The sequence below is a fragment of the Phycodurus eques genome, chromosome 16 (genome assembly GCF_024500275.1).
Source record: "Phycodurus eques isolate BA_2022a chromosome 16, UOR_Pequ_1.1, whole genome shotgun sequence".
In the NCBI taxonomy this organism is placed as follows: Eukaryota; Metazoa; Chordata; class Actinopteri; order Syngnathiformes; family Syngnathidae; genus Phycodurus; species Phycodurus eques.
Window position 1 is genome coordinate 6,434,456 of NC_084540.1, and position 19,573 is coordinate 6,454,028.

The 19,573-nt window shown below is 40.5% G+C and overlaps 3 protein-coding genes across 9 annotated transcripts in view; all 3 read left to right on the top strand.

Moving 5' to 3' along the window:
- The window catches only part of hoxb3a (homeobox B3a), a 94,998-nt gene that overhangs the window by 9,671 nt on the left and 65,754 nt on the right, over positions 1 to 19,573 (top strand). For 4 of the 7 annotated variants that reach the window (XM_061701257.1, XM_061701249.1, XM_061701253.1 and 1 more), the window contains exon 1: positions 12,280 to 12,378. The exons of 2 other annotated variants lie outside the window; for them this stretch is intronic. The gene's annotated coding sequence lies outside the window, so the exon portion shown is untranslated. Of the gene's footprint in view, positions 1 to 12,279; positions 12,379 to 14,353; positions 14,472 to 19,573 lie in introns of those variants that run through there. One more of the 7 variants, XM_061701250.1, reaches the window with a different exon arrangement.
- On the top strand, positions 816 to 3,900 carry LOC133415303 (homeobox protein Hox-B6a-like). The gene is given in 3 exon segments (XM_061701260.1): positions 816 to 851; positions 853 to 1,348; positions 2,799 to 3,900. Coding segments are annotated over 3 exon segments (807 nt in total). The 3' UTR covers positions 3,074 to 3,900.
- Positions 6,309 to 9,831, top strand: LOC133415302 (homeobox protein Hox-B5a-like). Its single transcript, XM_061701259.1, has 2 exons — positions 6,309 to 7,004; positions 8,981 to 9,831. The coding sequence occupies exons 1-2, from the start codon at positions 6,377 to 6,379 to the stop codon at positions 9,226 to 9,228; spliced, it is 876 nt and encodes a 291-aa protein (XP_061557243.1). The 5' UTR covers positions 6,309 to 6,376; the 3' UTR covers positions 9,229 to 9,831.

Sequence of the window (19,573 nt, forward strand, 5' to 3'; positions counted from 1 at the left end):
CAAATAATTTGTTAGTTTAACACGTTTTAATCATGTGCAACCGACATGTTCGAATTAAGTAAATTCAAAAGGACTTTTTGGGGCGCGCGCACACACACGCACGCACGCAAGCGCGCGCGCACACACACACATCCTCTCCTCCGCCTTTGAGTATAATGAAAACGAGTGAACGAATGCAGCACGGGAACCTTCCCATTGGTCAAGGTGTGGTCAGGTGTTGCCTGCTTGCCTCCAACTCCCACACCAAAAAAAAGTACTTAATAGTCAGTGGCACGTGATTTAAATGTGGTAAATGGACTTACTATTCCCCTCGTTTCCTCGAAAAAATATCAAATAATATTACTTTCTCACATATAATCATGTGGAACCGATGTGCATGTTTGAATGGAATATGACTTTTTTTCAGTACATATGCCTCTCCTCAGCCAATACCGTTTTACTCGCACGCACACACACACACACACACACACGCTGTCTTTCTGCGTACTCCACAGCGCCCAGACTCCCCGTGTCCCCTCTAACCCTCATCAAGCTCACCCCTCCTCCCAATCTGCGATCAACTAAGTGATAGCAGCAGCCCGTCGAACTGTCGGCTATAAAACACAACAAATCATAAAGTGCAGGCTGGGGAAGCAGATGAAGGAGGACTGGAGGGATAAGCGTTAGCTGTTAGCCGATAGCCCCTTTCGCCTCCTCCTCCTCCTCTTTTTTTTTTTTTTTTTTACCGCGTGCACATTGTTGTTGTTTCTCGCCCCCCTGTCCTGCCCTCTGCTCCTTTCCTCCGTTATTATCCACTTTCTTAGCCTACAGACCTCATGAGTTCCTATTTTGTCAACTCCACTTTCCCCGTTAGCGCTATCGGGAATGGGCGGAGGCGGGCAGGCGGCTGAGTCCTTCTTGGGTCAAATCCCTCTCTATTCCTCTGGATACGCCACAGATCACCCGATCAGACAGTACCCGGGGGCTGCGGCCGTCACCGCTGCAGCGGCGGCGGCGTTCAGCGCGAGCGGAGGTGGCGTGCAGGAGAAGCCCTACCCGGCTGCTGCCTATTACCAACAGGCAACCAACGGAGTGTATGGGGGGCATCGGGCGGCGGCAGGGGTCGGTGTAGGTGCCGCAAGCGCGTGTGACTATGCTAAAGCTGCAGCGGCGGCGGCGGCGGCGAGCTTCTACCGGGACAAGGACTACGCTTGCAGCCTGGAGGAGCATCCAATCGCGCTGAGCCAAGACGGCAAAACGGACTGCGCGAGTTTGAGTGGCAAGGGGGTCTTCGGTGACACCGTGGATGACAAGCAGACGGGATCAGCCCACATTTACCCGTGGATGCAGCGAATGAACGCGTGCAATGGTGAGCTTCCTTTTCTTACTCCAAAGAATCTCCCTTGCACATTTTATGATCCAGGTCATAAAACTGACGTTTGTTTCCTCTTTCAGTTTCTCCCTTTCCTCTTCCTCCTCCTCCTCCTCCTCGCCTTCCTCCTCCTCCTCCTTTTCCTATCCCACGAGTTGTTTTATGATCTCCGTTTGTTGGCCCGTCAGTCACTGCTCGCTATTTTTACTGTCCATCGTAAAACGGGTATGTTTGGGTTGGAAGTCAAAGTGGACACCAAAGCTGCTGCTATACCGAGAAGACGAGAAGAAAGAAATCTGATGATGAAAATGGGCATGTTTTATACGTCTTCAATCAGGCATTATATCTGTCTCTTTTTTTCCTCAGGCGCAATAATAATAATAATAATAATCACCATCATCATAATCTGAACTCAATTTCATATAAATGTCACAACTGAAAGCTACAACAGCTTCTCCCTAAAAATATAACGTTCTGATATAAAGTGGACAAACACGGTGTTGAAAAAGCTTTTTGACAGTGTATTGAGGTATATCAGGAGATGCTGAGCTTCAGATGTTGTCCAAAGCACACGCAATAGAATTTATCCAGTTAGAGTAACTACGAGATATGGGAAAATCTAAAAAAAAAAAAAAAAAAAAAATGTACTTAATCGAATCATCACATTGGTTGCACATGATTAGAATGTGATAAATTGATGTAATCTTTCCCACTTCTCCTCGAAAATAATCGAATAATTTACGTTAGTTGACCACATTTTGTGCAACATGCATGTTTGAATTAAGTCAATTTAAAAAAAATTTTTGTGTGTGTACCACCGATCCAATACAACGAGTGAAAGCCAATGTGTTTGAAAAACAAATGAAAATTTAAGAAACAGAGAACACATACAAACAAATAATTATGAAGTATTAAGAACAATCTTATTGCACACCTCAACTCCCATTAGCACATAAAATAAAACTGCTAGACTGATTAGATAGTGTATATTTTATTGTTCAACATGCCTTCCCTGTTGTCTAAATGCGACTGAGGCCACTGGTTATTTTGGCCTGATTGTTTACTTCCTCATACTGTGCGTATGAAAAAAGGGTTTAATATGATCATGTTTCACATGATTAAAATGTGGTAAACTGACGTAATTTCCCACTCTTCTCCTCGAAAATAGTACAATAATATTTGTTATTTTCAAACATTTTAATAACTTGCAACCGACATACATGTTCAAATAAAATAAAATCAAAGAACTGTTTTTTTTTTCAGTCAACATAGTTGACAATAAGTTATAACCTGAGATCATAATAAATTGTTTCAGATCAGTATAAAATATTTCTGACAACCTCACATGGATCCCAGCCCGACAAATTTAAAGAGAGCTCATCATGTATTGAATGGATTCACTCTCGTCAACGTCCTAACCCTTTCTTCAACCCTCCTTCTCTCTCAGGGGGGTTTGGGAGTCCTGGCAGACGTGGGCGGCAGACTTACACCCGCTACCAGACACTCGAACTGGAGAAGGAGTTCCACTTCAACCGCTATCTCACGCGCAGGAGGCGGATCGAGATCGCACACGCGCTTTGCCTCACTGAGCGCCAGATTAAAATCTGGTTCCAGAACCGGAGGATGAAGTGGAAAAAGGAAAACAAGCTGATGAACTCGTCTTCATCCTCTTCTTCATCCACAGCGAACGGGGTTGAAGAAGAGGAAAAACGGACGGAATAAGCATATGAAGAACAAAATAGACTCATAAAAGGGCAAGAAGACATGAAGACAAATCCATTGTCATTCTCTTTCTTAAAGATCATTCATTCCTCCAACGCCCTTGGTCTGAACTTAAAACTCATGGAAAGTGACCTGCGTTTAATTGCATAGTATTGTTTTACACGAGAAGAAGCAAAGAAGAGTCATACGAACCCCAACTCCCTCATCATGTTGTTCAAGTCCCTTAATACACATCATTTGTATCTGTGTGATCTGAAAGGAGAAAAGGGACGATGCCTGAGATGGTACAGAGAATGTCTATGGGCGAGATGGTGCGTTTTGCATTGTGCGTTTTGATGGTTTAAAACCAATTCGTAAATAAGTCGTCGGCGCAAATGTGCTGTTTAACAACACATTTCATGTTACATTCCAACAAAATGTTATAAGTTATCCCTTTTTATCGTCCTCTCTCTCTGCTAGGCACTTGAATTTTCATCATTTTACTGTGATTATTTATACCCATTATTTACATAGACGTGTGGTAAACTTTTACTCAGACCGATACACAAGATAAAGTGAAGAGACACCAAATCTTATCGGTGTTATGCGGCACTCACATTTAAGATGTACTATATATATATAAAACAAGCAGCTTCAGAATTCCTATACATAATGAGCATATAAGCATCATTTTATACTAACACTTCATGGTTTTACTTTTTTCAAGCAGGGGTGGCAGTGTGGGGGAATAACAAATTGTAGTTATTCCTGAAACTACCTAAAATATTTAGGAATGTGTACATTTAGAAGTTGTTTAATTTATGTTTTTTTACACTGTTTGGTTATCATGTCCGTGTTTGTCAAGTACTTACCAATACTACCTATATGTCCAATAAAGTGTAATGGAAAGTAAATTCAAGTGTGCAAAGAAGTTGCTTTTGTCGAGCATTAATAATAATAATAATAATAATAATCAGGCAGCATGGTGACCGACTGGTTAGCACATCTGCCTCACAGTTCTGAGGACCGGGGTTCAAATCTGGTCTCGCCTGTGTGGAGTTTGCATGTTCTCCCCGTGCCTGCGTGGGTTTTCTCCGGGTACTCCAGTTTTCTCCCACATCCCTAAAACATGCGTGGTAGGTTGTTTGAAGACTCTAAATTGCCCGTAGGTATGAATGTGAGTGTGAATGGTTATTTGTTTTTATGTCCCCTGCGCTTGGCTGGCGACCAGTTCAGGGTGTACCCCGCCTCTTGCCCGAAGATAGCTGGGATAGGCTCCAGCAGGCCCGCGACCCGCGTGAGGATAAGCAGTACGGAAAATGAATGGATGGATAATAATCACAGATATACACCTGAAATATATATGTAGTGGGGGTCTGATCTAATTGATGAGCTGTCCGATGAGGCGAAAGTTGACCTGGCCTCGAGCCGACCAGGCAGACACGTCACCCATAAACACACACTTCACCCAGACAAAGTGGACAGTGTCCTTCTGACCCTTTGAACCATACTTGTCCCCTGCGTGACCGGCATACGTTCCATCCCGCAGGACAGGACGCTCGAGTTTAATTAGTGCTTGACGCATTTTTCTTCCTTTTTTTTGGTTTGTTTTTTTTTGGTTTGTTTTTGTTTTAGTTTTAGTTTCATAGTTACATATCATCATCGCCATAACGAGATGAAAATGAAACGCAAGTTACTTGCAGTCCACTCCACTGTCATAAGTATAAGCGGTATGCGAAAGTAAATTTGTTCCCTTAAAGAGCGCGCGTCCAATTGGTGGTCTGCTTTGGACATGCAGCTCATTTAATGTCTCAACCCATCGAGAATGATGTATAGTCTTGTTCACTTGAAGGATATTGTACATGCCAGTTAAAAATGTAAAATTTGTCAAGGGAACAAAACGTCCGAAGTATGAGTCAGACCGACATTAGGCTACCATGGGCAAAAACAATTTGCAAGCAAGAAATAAGACTCAATTCATGCAGTGAGTTATTTTTATTTGTTTTTAATGGTAAAATGTGTAGGCCTGTGGATCTGGTAAAAACATTTACGTCAACATCAGTGCATATATCTTAGATCAATGTTAGAAGATTAAGAGCACGAATGTGCACAGTTCACAAAAATCTAAATCTCCCACTGGTAACAAGAGTTAGGCGGCACCAGTTTTGGGAATTGAACTCCCAACACACAACAACCCACCATAAGGACTTTGTACAGGATATTTCTGTTAATATTTTAATTCATATTACAGTATATGGATTATACTTTTCTTTTGATTGGTTCAGTCTGGGCTGTCCAAACTTGGGAAAATAATTCTTTCTCAGAAAGGTATTCCACGTGATGTGGTATTCTCGATTTCATTCAGGGAAGCTTGGCCTTCGCCTTTCGATACATAAACTTCAATGACCTGAACCAGTTTTGTGCGTATGAAATTTCTGGCATGGAATTTGTTTTACACCTTTAGGATTTCCATTCTAACTTTCAGTATTTGTGATAATAGACGTCAAATGATCTGAAAATCTTCATATGCTCTCGCGTTTGAGAAGATGACACACATTAATATCAGAGTGCAGATTGCGGGTTAGTTAGGATACAGCTCCAGAGACTCGAAGGCTCTGGGATTGAACTGAACACATTTCCATCCGTCTGGGTGTCACAGATCAGGTTAAACATTTTTCCCTCCGTTGCGGCAGCAGACACAAACAAACCAAATAAAGAAAGACGGACTGAATCTCTGACTAAACAGACTCCATGCGGTAGTGAGTCACAACTATACAAAATCAAATTAAAACAGTAACAAATATAAAACAATAAAATTTTCCTTACTCGTTTGGCAGTCAAGACAAGCAAGCATTTTTAAACTTATTTTACCCTTAATTCTATCACTAATTCACGCCTAAAGATCAGTTAGCAGAATATCCCTTTCATTTTAATCGCTGCAATAAATTCTAAGAGCAGTAGGTGGCACTCGGAGCTCAGCAGCAGCAGAAGCGTGAGAGTGACAGAGAAGGAGGGAGCGCTTGCCCCCGCCCACGCCTTTATCATTACAAACCTCAGAACATGAATTACCTATCCACAGTCATCGGCTAGAATTTACGAGGGGTCAACAAAACCACGTGACTGCTCTCTGCACCCTACCCAACCCATTCTCTCAAACACGGACTCATCACCCCACCCCCATATTTGGACGGCGCATACAGAGCTAAAAACCAAGTACAGTGCATCGCCATAATTCACTAATACTGTACATCATAAATCGATGAAAGTACCCGCGCTATAAGGACCACGAGGAATCCCACAAATTAAGACCCCCAAATCACCTAAATGAGCTCTTACTTTGTAAACTCGTTCTCAGGGCGCTACCCAAATGCCCCCGACTATCAACTGTTAAATTATGCACCCGGCAGCGGTGCATTGAACGGCGGGGCGTACAGGGATTTTTCCACGGCCACCATGCACCATGCGACTGGCTCTTACGGCTATGGCTGCAACGGTATGGACCTGTCGGTCACAAGCCGGGAAGGGGTGAACACCAGTGCCTCAAACACAGAAGGACACGTCGGGGGAGACTGTCGGAACTTTAGCCCCGTGGACAGTGAGAGGAGTTTCAGGCAATCGTCCAGCGGTTCCATCGCCTCCGTCAGAGACAGTAAGCAGAGTAGTCGGAGCTCGTCTCCCCGCTCGGAGCAACCAGGAAGCGGTCTTCTTAGCATCTTTAACCTGCCCTCGACCACGTCCGGCGGGGGAGCTACACAGAGATTTGCGGAGCTGAACGAAAAGTTACCAGAAGCGGATGAGATGCAACACAACACGCGGGATAGCGGCGATGGCATAACACAGCCTGCACAGAAACACGAGTGCGGACAGGCGGACAGTTCAAACCCGGGATGCACGACGGGCAGCGAGTCGCCCCAGATATTTCCATGGATGAGAAAGCTGCACATCAGCCATGGTACAAGATAGTCTATTTTTCCAGCAGAAACCGTGGCAAACACGCATTGAGCGCGCAAACTACACTGAAAAAGAGAGGACTAAATTGAACAGATACATCGCTTGCACGTGTTTAAAATGTATTAACCTAACATATTATTTGATTATGCTCGAGGAAAAGAGGGGGAAATCACATCAGTTTACCATTTAAATCAAGTGTACCTTTGTTCGGTGGATAGCCTACTGAACAGTACAAATATTCAGCAGACCTGTTGCTGCTTTTATTCAAGGAAAACCTGATTCTTGATTCTAATCCTGTTTCGATTTTTAGATTTTCATGGCTTTGAAAAAAAAAATTAACTGTGGCGTTTGTAACATACAGGTGGCGCCTTAATTGTTTCTTCTTCGAATGGGGTTCGTTTTTATTCTTATTTGTTGATATAGTAAGTCAACAAGCCATGCATTTTATTAATCATGAAACGTTCGTTTTGCGCTTTTGTCATTTATTCATTGTATTTAGAAGCCAGCGATGTGAATCGTTGCCGCCGTCTTTCTAGTTTAGAAAGTTCCACAAAACGACAAAAGTGTCATAAATCTGCCAAGGTAGCGACAAGCCGGGCAGTAAAACCTACGGGAGAAGTGCAGACAAGACGCAGCCGGGTGGGAAAGGAGGACAAAAAAGATTGAGGCCATGCAGCATGACTTTTGAGGTTGTTGCTTTGAAAATGAAAGCTTTATTACGTGGGGCACTTAATTAGGGACGTGAGGCAGAAGATGGGGCATTAACCCCCTCCATTGTGTGACGGTGAAGTAGAATGACATAAAGGCGAGGCCTTTAGTCTTGGGAGAATTCAATACAATTTGGAAAGGGGTGCTGTTTGAAAGATGTTTCCAAACCCTTTTGGGAGAATGCATGCTGATATGTGCGTGGATGAGCCTACATATACTAGTGGTTCTCAAACGTTTTACATCAAGTACCATCTCAAAAAATTATCGGCTCTCCAAATGGCACCATCATGATCAACATTAAAATACAGTTGTATAGTAGGCCCAAGAGTGAGTCAAAAACGACTCAGAGGTTTTATTCCGAAAACGTTGATACGGTTCTATTCCAGTGCAACATTATTCACAGTTCAATCTGAACATTAATACAGTTCTTAAATAAAGGAAAATAAAACTATTTAAATAAGGGATCAGTTTGAATTTACAGTGTTCCCTCAGTATGTCACGGTTCACTTATTACTGATTCAGTGCATTGCAGACTTTTTTATTCACATTGTGCATAATTTGCCAATGTCACTGGATTTTGAGTGTATGCTGTATGTAATGTATTTGTAAAATAAACGCTTCCAAGACTAAAACATTGAAACTATAAAAAAACAAAAGACAAATTCATTGAAGCACATATTACAAGAAATAAAATGTACATCATGTATTGTACTGCTGTGCATTACTGTATGTTTTATAAGAGTATGGTAGAGGTTAATAGGAGTGCGGGGAAGATTAAATAAGAGTCTGTGGAAGTTCATACATCTTTTAAATATGTATAGTAAAAAAAATGTGGTCACGATTTCATGGATTTCACCTATTGCAGGAGTGGTCCGGAAACTAACCCCCGTAATAAATGAACTGTATAAAGAAAAACTCTCAATTAATGTAGGAAAACAAACAGTTGTAAAAGATTTAATGCAAATGTATTGAAGTTAAGCATTTAATACAAATGAACTGTACTTCACAAAGTGCTACAATGGATTTTTAATTTTTTTTTTTAAACCAGGGTAAAATTATGCACCGTTTGAATCTTTCATTCAGTGATTCTTTCACCTACCACTACAGGGAGCCCGCGTACCACTACTCCTACACTACAATTTGAGAATCACTGTTGTATACAGTTTAAAAGTAAATTATTGTGTTTCGTATTTATATATTTCCTTTAACACGCGTAACGTGTTGCTACTGCTAACAACCTCCAACTGTTTGTCCGCTCCTAACCCTCAGATATGACGGGCCCCGATGGGAAACGTGCACGGACGGCATATACCCGCTACCAGACACTCGAGCTGGAGAAGGAGTTTCACTTCAACCGCTATCTCACGCGGCGGCGGCGTATCGAGATCGCACACACGCTTTGCCTCACCGAGCGCCAAATTAAGATTTGGTTCCAAAACCGAAGGATGAAGTGGAAGAAGGACAACAAACTGAAAAGCATGACCCTTGGCTCTGCTGGTCCAGCCTTCCAACCTTAGGAATTAGCATTATTATTAATATTAGTTTTAAACACCCTTATTTTAATGGGATATTGTTTTTATACATGCTTCAAAATGGGAGAAACTGAAGACAAAAACATCAACAATAAAAGCTACCAATAGAGGAAAAGGAGCAAAGAGACTATAGGGACTCCACACCAGACTCCAAGACATACTGTATTCAGTATACAAATATACAACACATAATTTGTAACCCAGTACTATATTTCAACACAGCACTTTCATTTCTTCGGCATGGTGGACTACTGTGTTTTAGATAAACGTTAAGCTATTAATGTGGTACTTGGTAGTGCGTTCTTGTGTTGTCGCTTTGAAAAACATCCGTCTTCATGGTAGAACACAAAAAGAAAAAAATATCTTACATCCTATACTTAATCATAAATTTTGTATAGCTGTTGCTTGCTATAAATTGTTAATGTCTAGTGCGAATTTGAACGTCTTTATTGTAAGTTATTTGCGACTACAGCCAAACCGTGTCTAAATAACACCATAGTTATACGCCATTAAAATCTGCTCTGGAGTTTTTGTTACTGTAAGCGTGTGTATACGTCACCATTTTTTTTTTTTTACTTTCAACTATTCATGTAATTTTGTCCTGTACCAATTCAAATCAAAGCATTTATAATTGTCATTATTACTGTAATTATGGGACCTATATGTTTCAGTAAAGTACATTTTGAATGTATGGCTGCTGTATCCTTAGCACCTGCTAAACAATTATTTTTAGTATTTTCTGTGTGAAAAATATACATGCTGTCCGACAAAAATATTGTGCTGTAGTTTGGAGTATAGTGTAGAACTGTAAAACTCAAAATAGGTCACTCTCAGTATGAATAAACAAAGGCAAAATGTATACCTTTCTTACATTATCAATCAGAATTGGGCATTATCTTATTAAAGGCAGAATATTTGATACAGCAATTGTATTGGATCGCATTGGATTGTTCTAAAATGCAGGTAGGTGAGTGTGGGTCTTCTAACCTGATGGTCCTCAAACGTTTTACACCGATTACCACCTAATGTTTTTTTTTTATCTCCCCGTACTGCCATAATGCCGATCATTAAAATACAGATGGGTAGTGGGACTAAGTGTTCATCAAACAAGTTATTTCTAAAAAGTATATTTAATATGATACACAACTGTAATACTGTGCAGTTTGAACATTAGTGCTGTGCTTCTATATAGTAAAATAAAAATAAAAACCTGCTACTTGAGTAATTACTCAATTAAAATATTGCACATTAAGGTTAAATAATCATTGTACCTCAATAAATGTTTAAAAACAAACAGTACCCAAAGATTAAATGTGAATGTTTGAATACAACTGAATTGTACACTGAAAAATGTCCTCTGAATTTACTTATTTTGAACATGTATATCGGTTGCACATGATTAAAATGTGTTAAACAAATCAGTATTATTTGATTATTTTCTCTGAAAAGAGTGAAAAAGATGCCAGTTTACCCCATTTTAATCATGAGCAACCAAATATAAAGTAATTTTTTTGAGTGAATTTGGGCAGGGATTATTTAGCATACCACTAAAGGGAGGCCACCTACCACCAGTGGTACTCGTACCACATTTTGAGAATCCCTGTTGTAACCCAATAGAACAAAATATTGATAAACAAGAACTTGCACACCAAACGTGCCCCAACATGACATCATCAACGTTGAGGATTGTGTAAAATATCCTTTGGAGCAGGGGTGTCAAACTCATTTTTGTCTCTGTCCGCACTGTAGTTATGGTTTCCCTCAGTGAAAGGTTTAATCACCAAATAATATTATTACCATGACACAACAAATTGAGGGATAACTAGTTTTGAAATCAGAAGACAAGGATAATAGTTTGTTCAAGTATTGTTTAAGTTATTGTAGAAGAAGGGTTTGGTAACAGAAAAATGCAATATCTCAACATTATTGTTTATTATGATGACAATTTGGAATTTGGGTACAGATTTTAGCAAAAATCACAGAAGTTGACGAGCATGATTTGCTTTCCCGGGCCACATAAAATGATGTGGCGGGCCGTATCTGGCCCCCGGGCCTTGAGTTTGACACCTATGCTTTGGAGCATCATGCCTTTGCCTGTTTTGCTAAAAAAAAAAAAAAAAAAACACGCACACAAAAAACAACTAAGCTAGTTGTAACTTTTGTTTTGCATTACTGCTTTGGTCTGGCCTATTCTGAACTGCACGATCACACTCTCCTTCTACAAATAACCCTCAGCTGATGTCATGGAACGCATAGTTTTATCAAATAGCAGAGGACGTTACACCTGAAATATATTTTTTGAAATTGTTAGGTTTTTTTTTCTTTCAAAATGTTAACTGTTTCAATGCCCTACTTTTGACCCAGAAACTGTACCTCTTTCTTCAGCAGTTTCACAACCCATCATCAAACAAGGTGTTCCAAACATGCACAGAGCAGTGACAAATTTCGTATCTCCTCAACAGATCTGACAAAAAAACTACGTGCTGCAGACGACTTGTTCTAAATTCTGAGGCAACGCTAGTAAATTCACCTTAGCTGCTATTTCGGCAGTAAAAAAACAAAACCTTCAAACTCACCAAGTGATGTATTACAGTATATCCTGTCTCCTTTTGTTTCCTGTTTTTTTTCTCCGAGATTCATCCGTACACAACCGACATTCCCGACCTCCGTTCTATGCGCTCGTGAATTGAGATATTTCCATGCTCTGCTTTAGGTCGCACCATAAAAACGAACGCAGCTTTGACATTTACATGTCAAACAGATGAGTGCTTTTTATCTTCAAGTTGCATCGTAAAGTTCAGGCCTGCACGGCCTCAGACTGATACCGCTCACTGGCTGTCCTCGGGTCACGTGGGGTCCATAAAGCTAGTTTTATGGTTTCGGGGAGTTGACATTGTACAATATATTTCACATTCTAGAAAACAAGTGACGGTTTAACTGCTTCTCGGGGATCCTAAAAGGGGTCAGTAAAGTAGAATCAGAGCAGCATTGGGAGGGAAAGCGGAGAGCGAGCACAGGCCACGCAGGATGGGCACTTCTCGCGCTCGGGTGCGCGCACAGACTCGGTGGTTTGGCCACGGTCGCTGTGGATGCTGGGAAAAATATGCAGGAGCACGGCCGGAAAGAGGGCACAACGTAAGTACTGTTCATACGTTGATCCTTTAGAAAAAGCAAAGAGAGCTGGGTTTGATTTCAATGCCACTGTGTATCAGATCAATCCGTTGTTAAGACTATGTAGTGCGTGATGTGCACGCGCGAATTTGTGCGTGCATCCTTTGTATGTGTCCAAAAAGTACGAGTGTAAGTGCACGTGATGATGAATTCTCACTGGGACCAACAGACTAAACATTTAAAACAGAAGGATCATACAGTGCATATTTGTGTCTGTATGGCAGATAGACTAAAGTTGAGCAAAAATGTTTAACACACGGCAGTATAGCCTGCACTTTCAAGTTGAATGTACAGTACATGTAACGTTAACATTTGTTTCCTAATCCTATACCGCGGTGCCTTGCAGATCATTAGGTAATACACATTCATTAATATTATTAAGATATACACTGAAAATGACCTTTAAATGTACTTAATTCGATCATGTACATCTGTTGCACATGTTTAGAATGTGTTAAACTAACATATTATTTGATTATAGGAATAGACGGGCTCTACGTCAGTTTACCACATTTTAATCATGTGCAACTGAAAGTTAAGTACTTTTTTCAGTGATATAAGTAGATAATTGCGTTTTAAATGACGTACAATTCTTGTTACATTCAAAGCTGTTGTTTTGGTTGGTCATTCTAAGTGTCCAAACGTGCGCATAAAATTTACACTAATGCTGAAATTTTAAACCATACACTTCGAGGATATCATAATAAATGATACTAAACTACAAAAATGCCAAGGTTTTTTTTAGAATCACGGAGGAACTAAATGCCAATAATTTGGGCAATTATTTAATTTATTAAAGACAAAAAAAGGACGTGAAATGTCAAAACAGAACATTTTGCAGTTTAAATAATTGTCAACGAAGAATGTAGTTTGAAAATGTATTTTAAGTTAATATTGGTGGATAATAATTCCGTAATTATTTGGTGTAAAAAGATAAAATTACATGTTACGTGTGACTCTGGGAGACATTTCTAGCGACCGGTCACGTGGCACTGTCGGGAAGTCTCACCATGTCAATTATTCACCCTTAGGTGGCATTGTGACTGCTCTCATTTTCTCTGCGCAATAGCAATTGAACGCGCAGCAACATAATCGTTATTTTATAATAATTATCATTATTTCTTCCTATTGATTTCCATTGGAATTCAAAATTCCCAATATATCAAACCAACTCCGTTTACGTATCACATTCCAGTTCAGACGAAAGATGAAAGGAGTGGAAGTAAGCAATATTGCTTACGTCCATCTACTGTCTTCAGTCAACAAGACATTAGAGGTGTCCTCATGCTTATTATATTGCCTTTTTGCTATGTTCTTTCAGCTTGTGGATTTTAAATACAGTTTTCCACCAGCCTGACAGGTATGCTAAACTTTGACATTCTCACATCAGTTTGTGGAAAAGTTTTGTTTGTGGTCGGGTTTATTTGGTATCAATAGTCTCACAAAGTCACCACGAATTTGTATTTTTTTTCTAGTCTTACGTTGGAGTCCATTGTTTAGTACAGCACGAGTTCCCCAATTCAGTAAATGGACAGAACAGAAAATACAAAAGAGGGCAATGGTTGTGTCGGGAATTGTAGGTTGGGTCTGCCAGGAAATTTTGCTTCAGTAAACAGGAAGGCAAAAACACCCTTTTGCCTTTTTTTTCCAACTTCCTCTTTTCAATGATGATACAGGAACCCCCCATAACAGGCATCCCCCGTTCCCCATGGAACATACATGGAAACAAATTACACACACACACCACAGACACACACACACGCGCACACACACACACACACACACACACACACACACAGACACGCACAATTGGTTATTTTTTAAATGAGACGAGCCATGTCACGAGAAGGCGTTGGAGCAGCTCTTGTATATGCTCTTGTGTGTGTGTGTGTGTGTGTGTGTAATTTGTTTCCGTGGTATGTACACAGGCAGCTCCACCCTGCAGAACTGCTTTTCCACTATTATGTGTATTATGTGCATAGGCTGACTTGCTCCTTTGAGCCTGTCCACACACCACAAGGCACTAACCCTGGGCTTCACAGGTGATGAAGAGTGGGGTGAGTAACAAATATGACTTGGCCCCTTTTGTTCTTTGTATTGCAGAGGTGTGTATTTGTCTGGACACTCCAGAAGCTTTTGTGGAGGAGTGATCAAGGAGTGTATTGTTGTATTTGAGAGACGTGTACGGATACAGGCAAATGACCTGGGAATGTTGATCAGGTTGCAGCCGTTTTTTTCCCCTTTGACCATTATTTGATGGTTCATGCATCTTTGTTATTTGCTGGACATCCATAGTAAAAAAAAAAAAAAAAAAAAAAAAAAGTCTATTTGTTAGAGACACTCATTCATCCCTTGCGGAGTGAACTTTACCCAACATCCAACACAATCACACAACTTGCTTTAAAATATTCCACTCCAGTATCCTAGGATTGCTTTCCTTTTCTTCTGCCTACGAATGACGGCTCATGAATAATGTACGAACAGGAGTCACTGCGAGGTCACCAGACAGGCTGCAGCCTGCACTGCTCATGCGCAGACGTGGGAGGAAAGGCCCATTAACCTCCTCCCATGTGTGTTTGTTTATGTCACTTACACGGTGCAAAGAAAATACCCTAACAACTCTCTGCTTTTGTTTGTGCATCAGTGTTTCTAATTTCCAGGTCACAGGGAAAGGAAGTTTACTGCAGACAAACAAATTACATCCCAGACCAGTTGGACAAATACATACATATCACACAGATTTGTAAAACAAAGGAGGGCACACATTGAACACAGAAATCGTAAATGGGTAGTGATTGTTGATGGTGGCAATACGTATGCGTGGCCATTTCTGGTGCTATGTTCAATACAGAACATTCTTTTTCCCAACCAGCATTTTTACGTTAGAAAAACCTCATGGCACACCACCAAAGGCGATACTAGGATCAGAGTTTTAGAGCTGCTGAGAGCTGGGAGGATTTGAGTGCAACAAACCGTTTTTGAAGCGAGAGGGTGCTGTATTTTTGTTGTTGAAATATTACCCTTCAACCAAGTAAATAAAGGGGTGCTTAAGCACCCTCAAAAACAGGATAGAACCCTACTGTTAAACAAAAATGTCACAAAGTGTGAATACGGAAATACAGATGATCAGTCTGGAGTAAGAATATAAAACTGTCATATTCTGGGTCTCATATGGGGTTGTTACAAATACTTGTGTTGCCATCCACTTTATACCCTAATCCAACCAATCATTTATGCATACAAGGTATTTGGTGGGATTTTGATTCTGTAAATTGGTTGTCTCTTGCGTCACTGTGTGCTGAGGAATACCCAGAGAATGCAGCTTTCCCCCGCCGCCACCACAGACCGCTTGGGATGGGGAGGACAGGATGAGCATGTCCGTAAACCTGTTACTACAGATAACCTTTACCGCTAAAGTCCACACACGTCAGACTGCATGTCGTAAGAGTTATGTAATTATGTCTTGAAGTGTGAAGTGCTGGGTTGCAAGTAACTGTATAATACAGACCGATTCTCGGTTAAATCGACTGACTCTGGTGATCGTCTCCAATGTAAAACTTTGTAATGCCGCAAGCCATTTATTCCCCCAGCCTCTCTTCCTGCCCAAGGAAAGAACCATATAGTACTCAACCTTATTATCAGAAGCGCCTGCTTGGGGCCTCGCCTTCTTCAACTATAGCCCGCAGCAGAAGGTTCAAGGAGTTGAAGGGTCAAAAGTTTACCCTCGTGCGTTGGTTCCGCCCTCGCCTCTTCTGTCCTCTCCGCACACTCTTCTCCACCCAACTGCTGTGTGCCAAGCACAAAAATGGGAGGGAAGCAGAGAGGTATGGAGGAGGTACAGATAAGAGAAATGATGACAGGAGCCAAAGGAGAGGTGAATACATGACCTTCGTTTTCCAGCATATATGCTACTGCTATACAATGTCCAGACTGAGTGAATGTCCAGACTGAGTGAATGTGGGGGTGGATGGAAAGCAAGAGAGGTAAAATTGAGCGGTTAAATGTAGAGATCGAGAGGCTATAGGGTGACATGGAGGTGGTTTGGTGTGAGGGTATGCAGGAGTTGTAAATTTTGGTGACACCTGTTAACATCTGTACTGTGTAAAGCTAGGCTGACACATGCATATATTTTCTTGTAGATAAAAGCAAGTATTCTTATTATTATTATTAATAGTAGTGGTATTAGTAGTAGTAGTAGTCGTAGTAGTCGTAGTACTCCTAGTAGTAGTAAAGTGGACTCCAATCCACGGGGATAAGGACGGGGCCTGACTGCAAATATCAAAAATCGGCAAATAATTGACCCCCATTATAATTGCATTGAAGAAAAAAATAAAAATAACCCAAAGAATTTTTGAATAAGCGGGGATATACCGCCGATAAGCCTTTTTGGCATTGCTCAAATATAGGGGAAAAAAAGAATAAAAATGCTGGTGGCGAACTGCGAATATGCAGGGGTCCACTGTATTCAGTCTATATTTGTGGTTTGGAACCCTGCATTACTCATACCACTACTATAGTACTCAGAGAGGTATTCATATAGCATATATTTTATGTGGACGGCACGATGGGATCTCTTCACCCAACGTCAATTGAAAGCTCTAGTAATTTCATGCATCTGCCAACTATCCGTTTTTTTGTGTATCGCAATATTCCTCTTCTTAGTCATTTTCATAGGGGGAGCAAAATTATGAATTATTATACTAATAGATTTTTGTCGTTTAGCCACCCAAGTTAGCTTTGTCATCTGTAAAATGTAGAATGCTTTGTTAAAAACTAGGCTACTTTGCAGAGGAAGCCGTTTTTCCTCCTTGTTCATCCTGAGTTCACTATCGATTGGGTTAGGTTGTATAAGCGCTTCCCTGTAAGTCTGTAACCTGAGTGATAACCAATCAATAGGAATGTCTTTTATGTAGACCCTTCACAGGGATGTACAGTCATGGGAGGCAGAGCTTCTTCACCAGTATGTGAAGAGGAGAAAAAAAATAGAATAGCACTAAAAATGATTACATAACACTCTTTTCCATTTTAGTTATCTGCTCTTTGGTTTATATTATTATCCATCCATCCATCCATTTTCTGCACTTCTTATCCTCACCAGGGTGCGCTGGTGCCCATCCCAGCTATCTTCGAGCGAGAGGCAGGGTACACCGTGAGCTGGTCACCAGCCAATCGCAGGTAACATATAAACAAACAACCATTCACACTCACATTCACACCTACGGACAATTTAAAGTCTTCAATTAGCCTAACATACATGTTTTTGGGATGTGGGAGGAAACCAGAGTTCCCAGAGAAAACCCACGCAGGCACGGGAGGACATGCAAACTCCACACAGGCGGGGCCAGGATTTGAACCATGGTCAGAACTGTGAGGCAGTCACCGTGCTGCCTATATTATTATTATTATTATTATTATTATTAATATAATATTTTTAAAAATGATTGTTGCATTATTATTATTATAATTATAATAATAATTATAATAATAATAATAATAATTATTATTATTATTATTTAAACCAAATAATGTCCACGGGCGGCACGGTGGACGACTGGTTAGCCAGATTCAAATCCGACCTCGCCTGTGTGGGGTTTGCATGTTCTCCATGTGCCTGTGTGGGTTTTCTCCAGGTACTCCGGTTTCCTCCCACATTCCATAAACATGCATGGTAGTTTAACTGAAGACTCTAAATTGCCCGTAGGTGTGAATGTGAGTGTGAATGATTGTTTGTCTCTATGTGCCCTGCAATTGGCTGGCGACCAGTTCAGGGTGTACCCCGCCTCTCGCCCAGAATTAGCTGAGACAGACGCCAACATGCCCGTGATCCCAGTGAGGATAAGCAGTATGGAAAATGGATGGATGGAAAATGTCCATGATTTCATTATTAAAAAAATTGAATTAGCATATTTCCTTTACAAGACATGGGTGAGAGCAGCCAGCCTCACACCAGATTGCGCAAGAAATAGCACGCTTCAACAGCACCATCTATTGGTAGAATCATTGTACTAAAACAGAGGAGGCAATTGGAAAGTGCCTGTTCTGTCTCTCTTCACTTCTCCTGTATAATGTTTTCAGACACTTCTAAATGCATTCTGATTTTTTCACAGTCAGGCTAATGTATTTAATATTTTATGTTAGATATTTAGTTCACTTCACACACACAGTTCGTTCACAGTTTACTTCACACAGTGGTAGGCAGCCTCCTAAAGAGTGACTGTATCAGCCACACAGAAGACGAAAGACTGATGTCATCGGACTGTATAGCTCACAAACGGTGGGCAATGAATGCCAAAGAGCTTCTCATCTTTTGGGCTGATAAAGGTTTGATCTAAATTCTATCCTTATTTCCTGATAGAATTAATACATCCTCACTGTCTTTTTTTTTTTTTTTTTTTTTTTGTCGCAGCGTTCGATTCGACTCCTACTGTGAAGTTTACAGGCACACTAGCAGCGTAAACCTTTTTGTGCTTTTCAAAATAAAATTAGATAAAAAATTATAAGATAATTTAATAAGTCATAATTTGGTGATCCAAATTCACGAAAACCTAGTCGTGAACTTAAAAACAAAACATATTTAAAATAACAAGAACAAAAAACGTAATATGACTTTTTCTTCTTTCTTCAAATTAAGCCTACAATTTATTTTGAAAATGACTCGGGATGTACTGTGATGGACATGAAGATCTAACTGTCGATCGCGAACGACGTGTTGGTTACGCATGATTTAGACGGAGAGACTTCTGAACCTCAAACCAGTCAAGGAGGACTTGTACGTTTCAACTCAACTTTATTTGTACAGCACATTAAAAACAGCCAAAACTCTTTCAAAGCACTGTACAAACAAACAAAAATAACAACAATAATACAATCTTTTAAAAAATCGTCTTGGTTTAAAATACACCATAGCTGCCTTGACTTTGGAACTTTGCATACAGGAGGTGCTGAATTTTATTTCATCCCTTTCCCTCCTGTTGCACGTTGTTTGAACCAAAACTGTGTCCTTCAACAACTTAAGGGTGTCATATAGATGTTACGATCGCAGCGTGCATGATTCACTCACGTTTGCTACCAGTTGAGTTTGCAAGTAAACAAGCAACAGGAAAGTAACAGAGATACATTTAAGACAATAAACGTTATAAATGTGACCTAAAATTAGAGA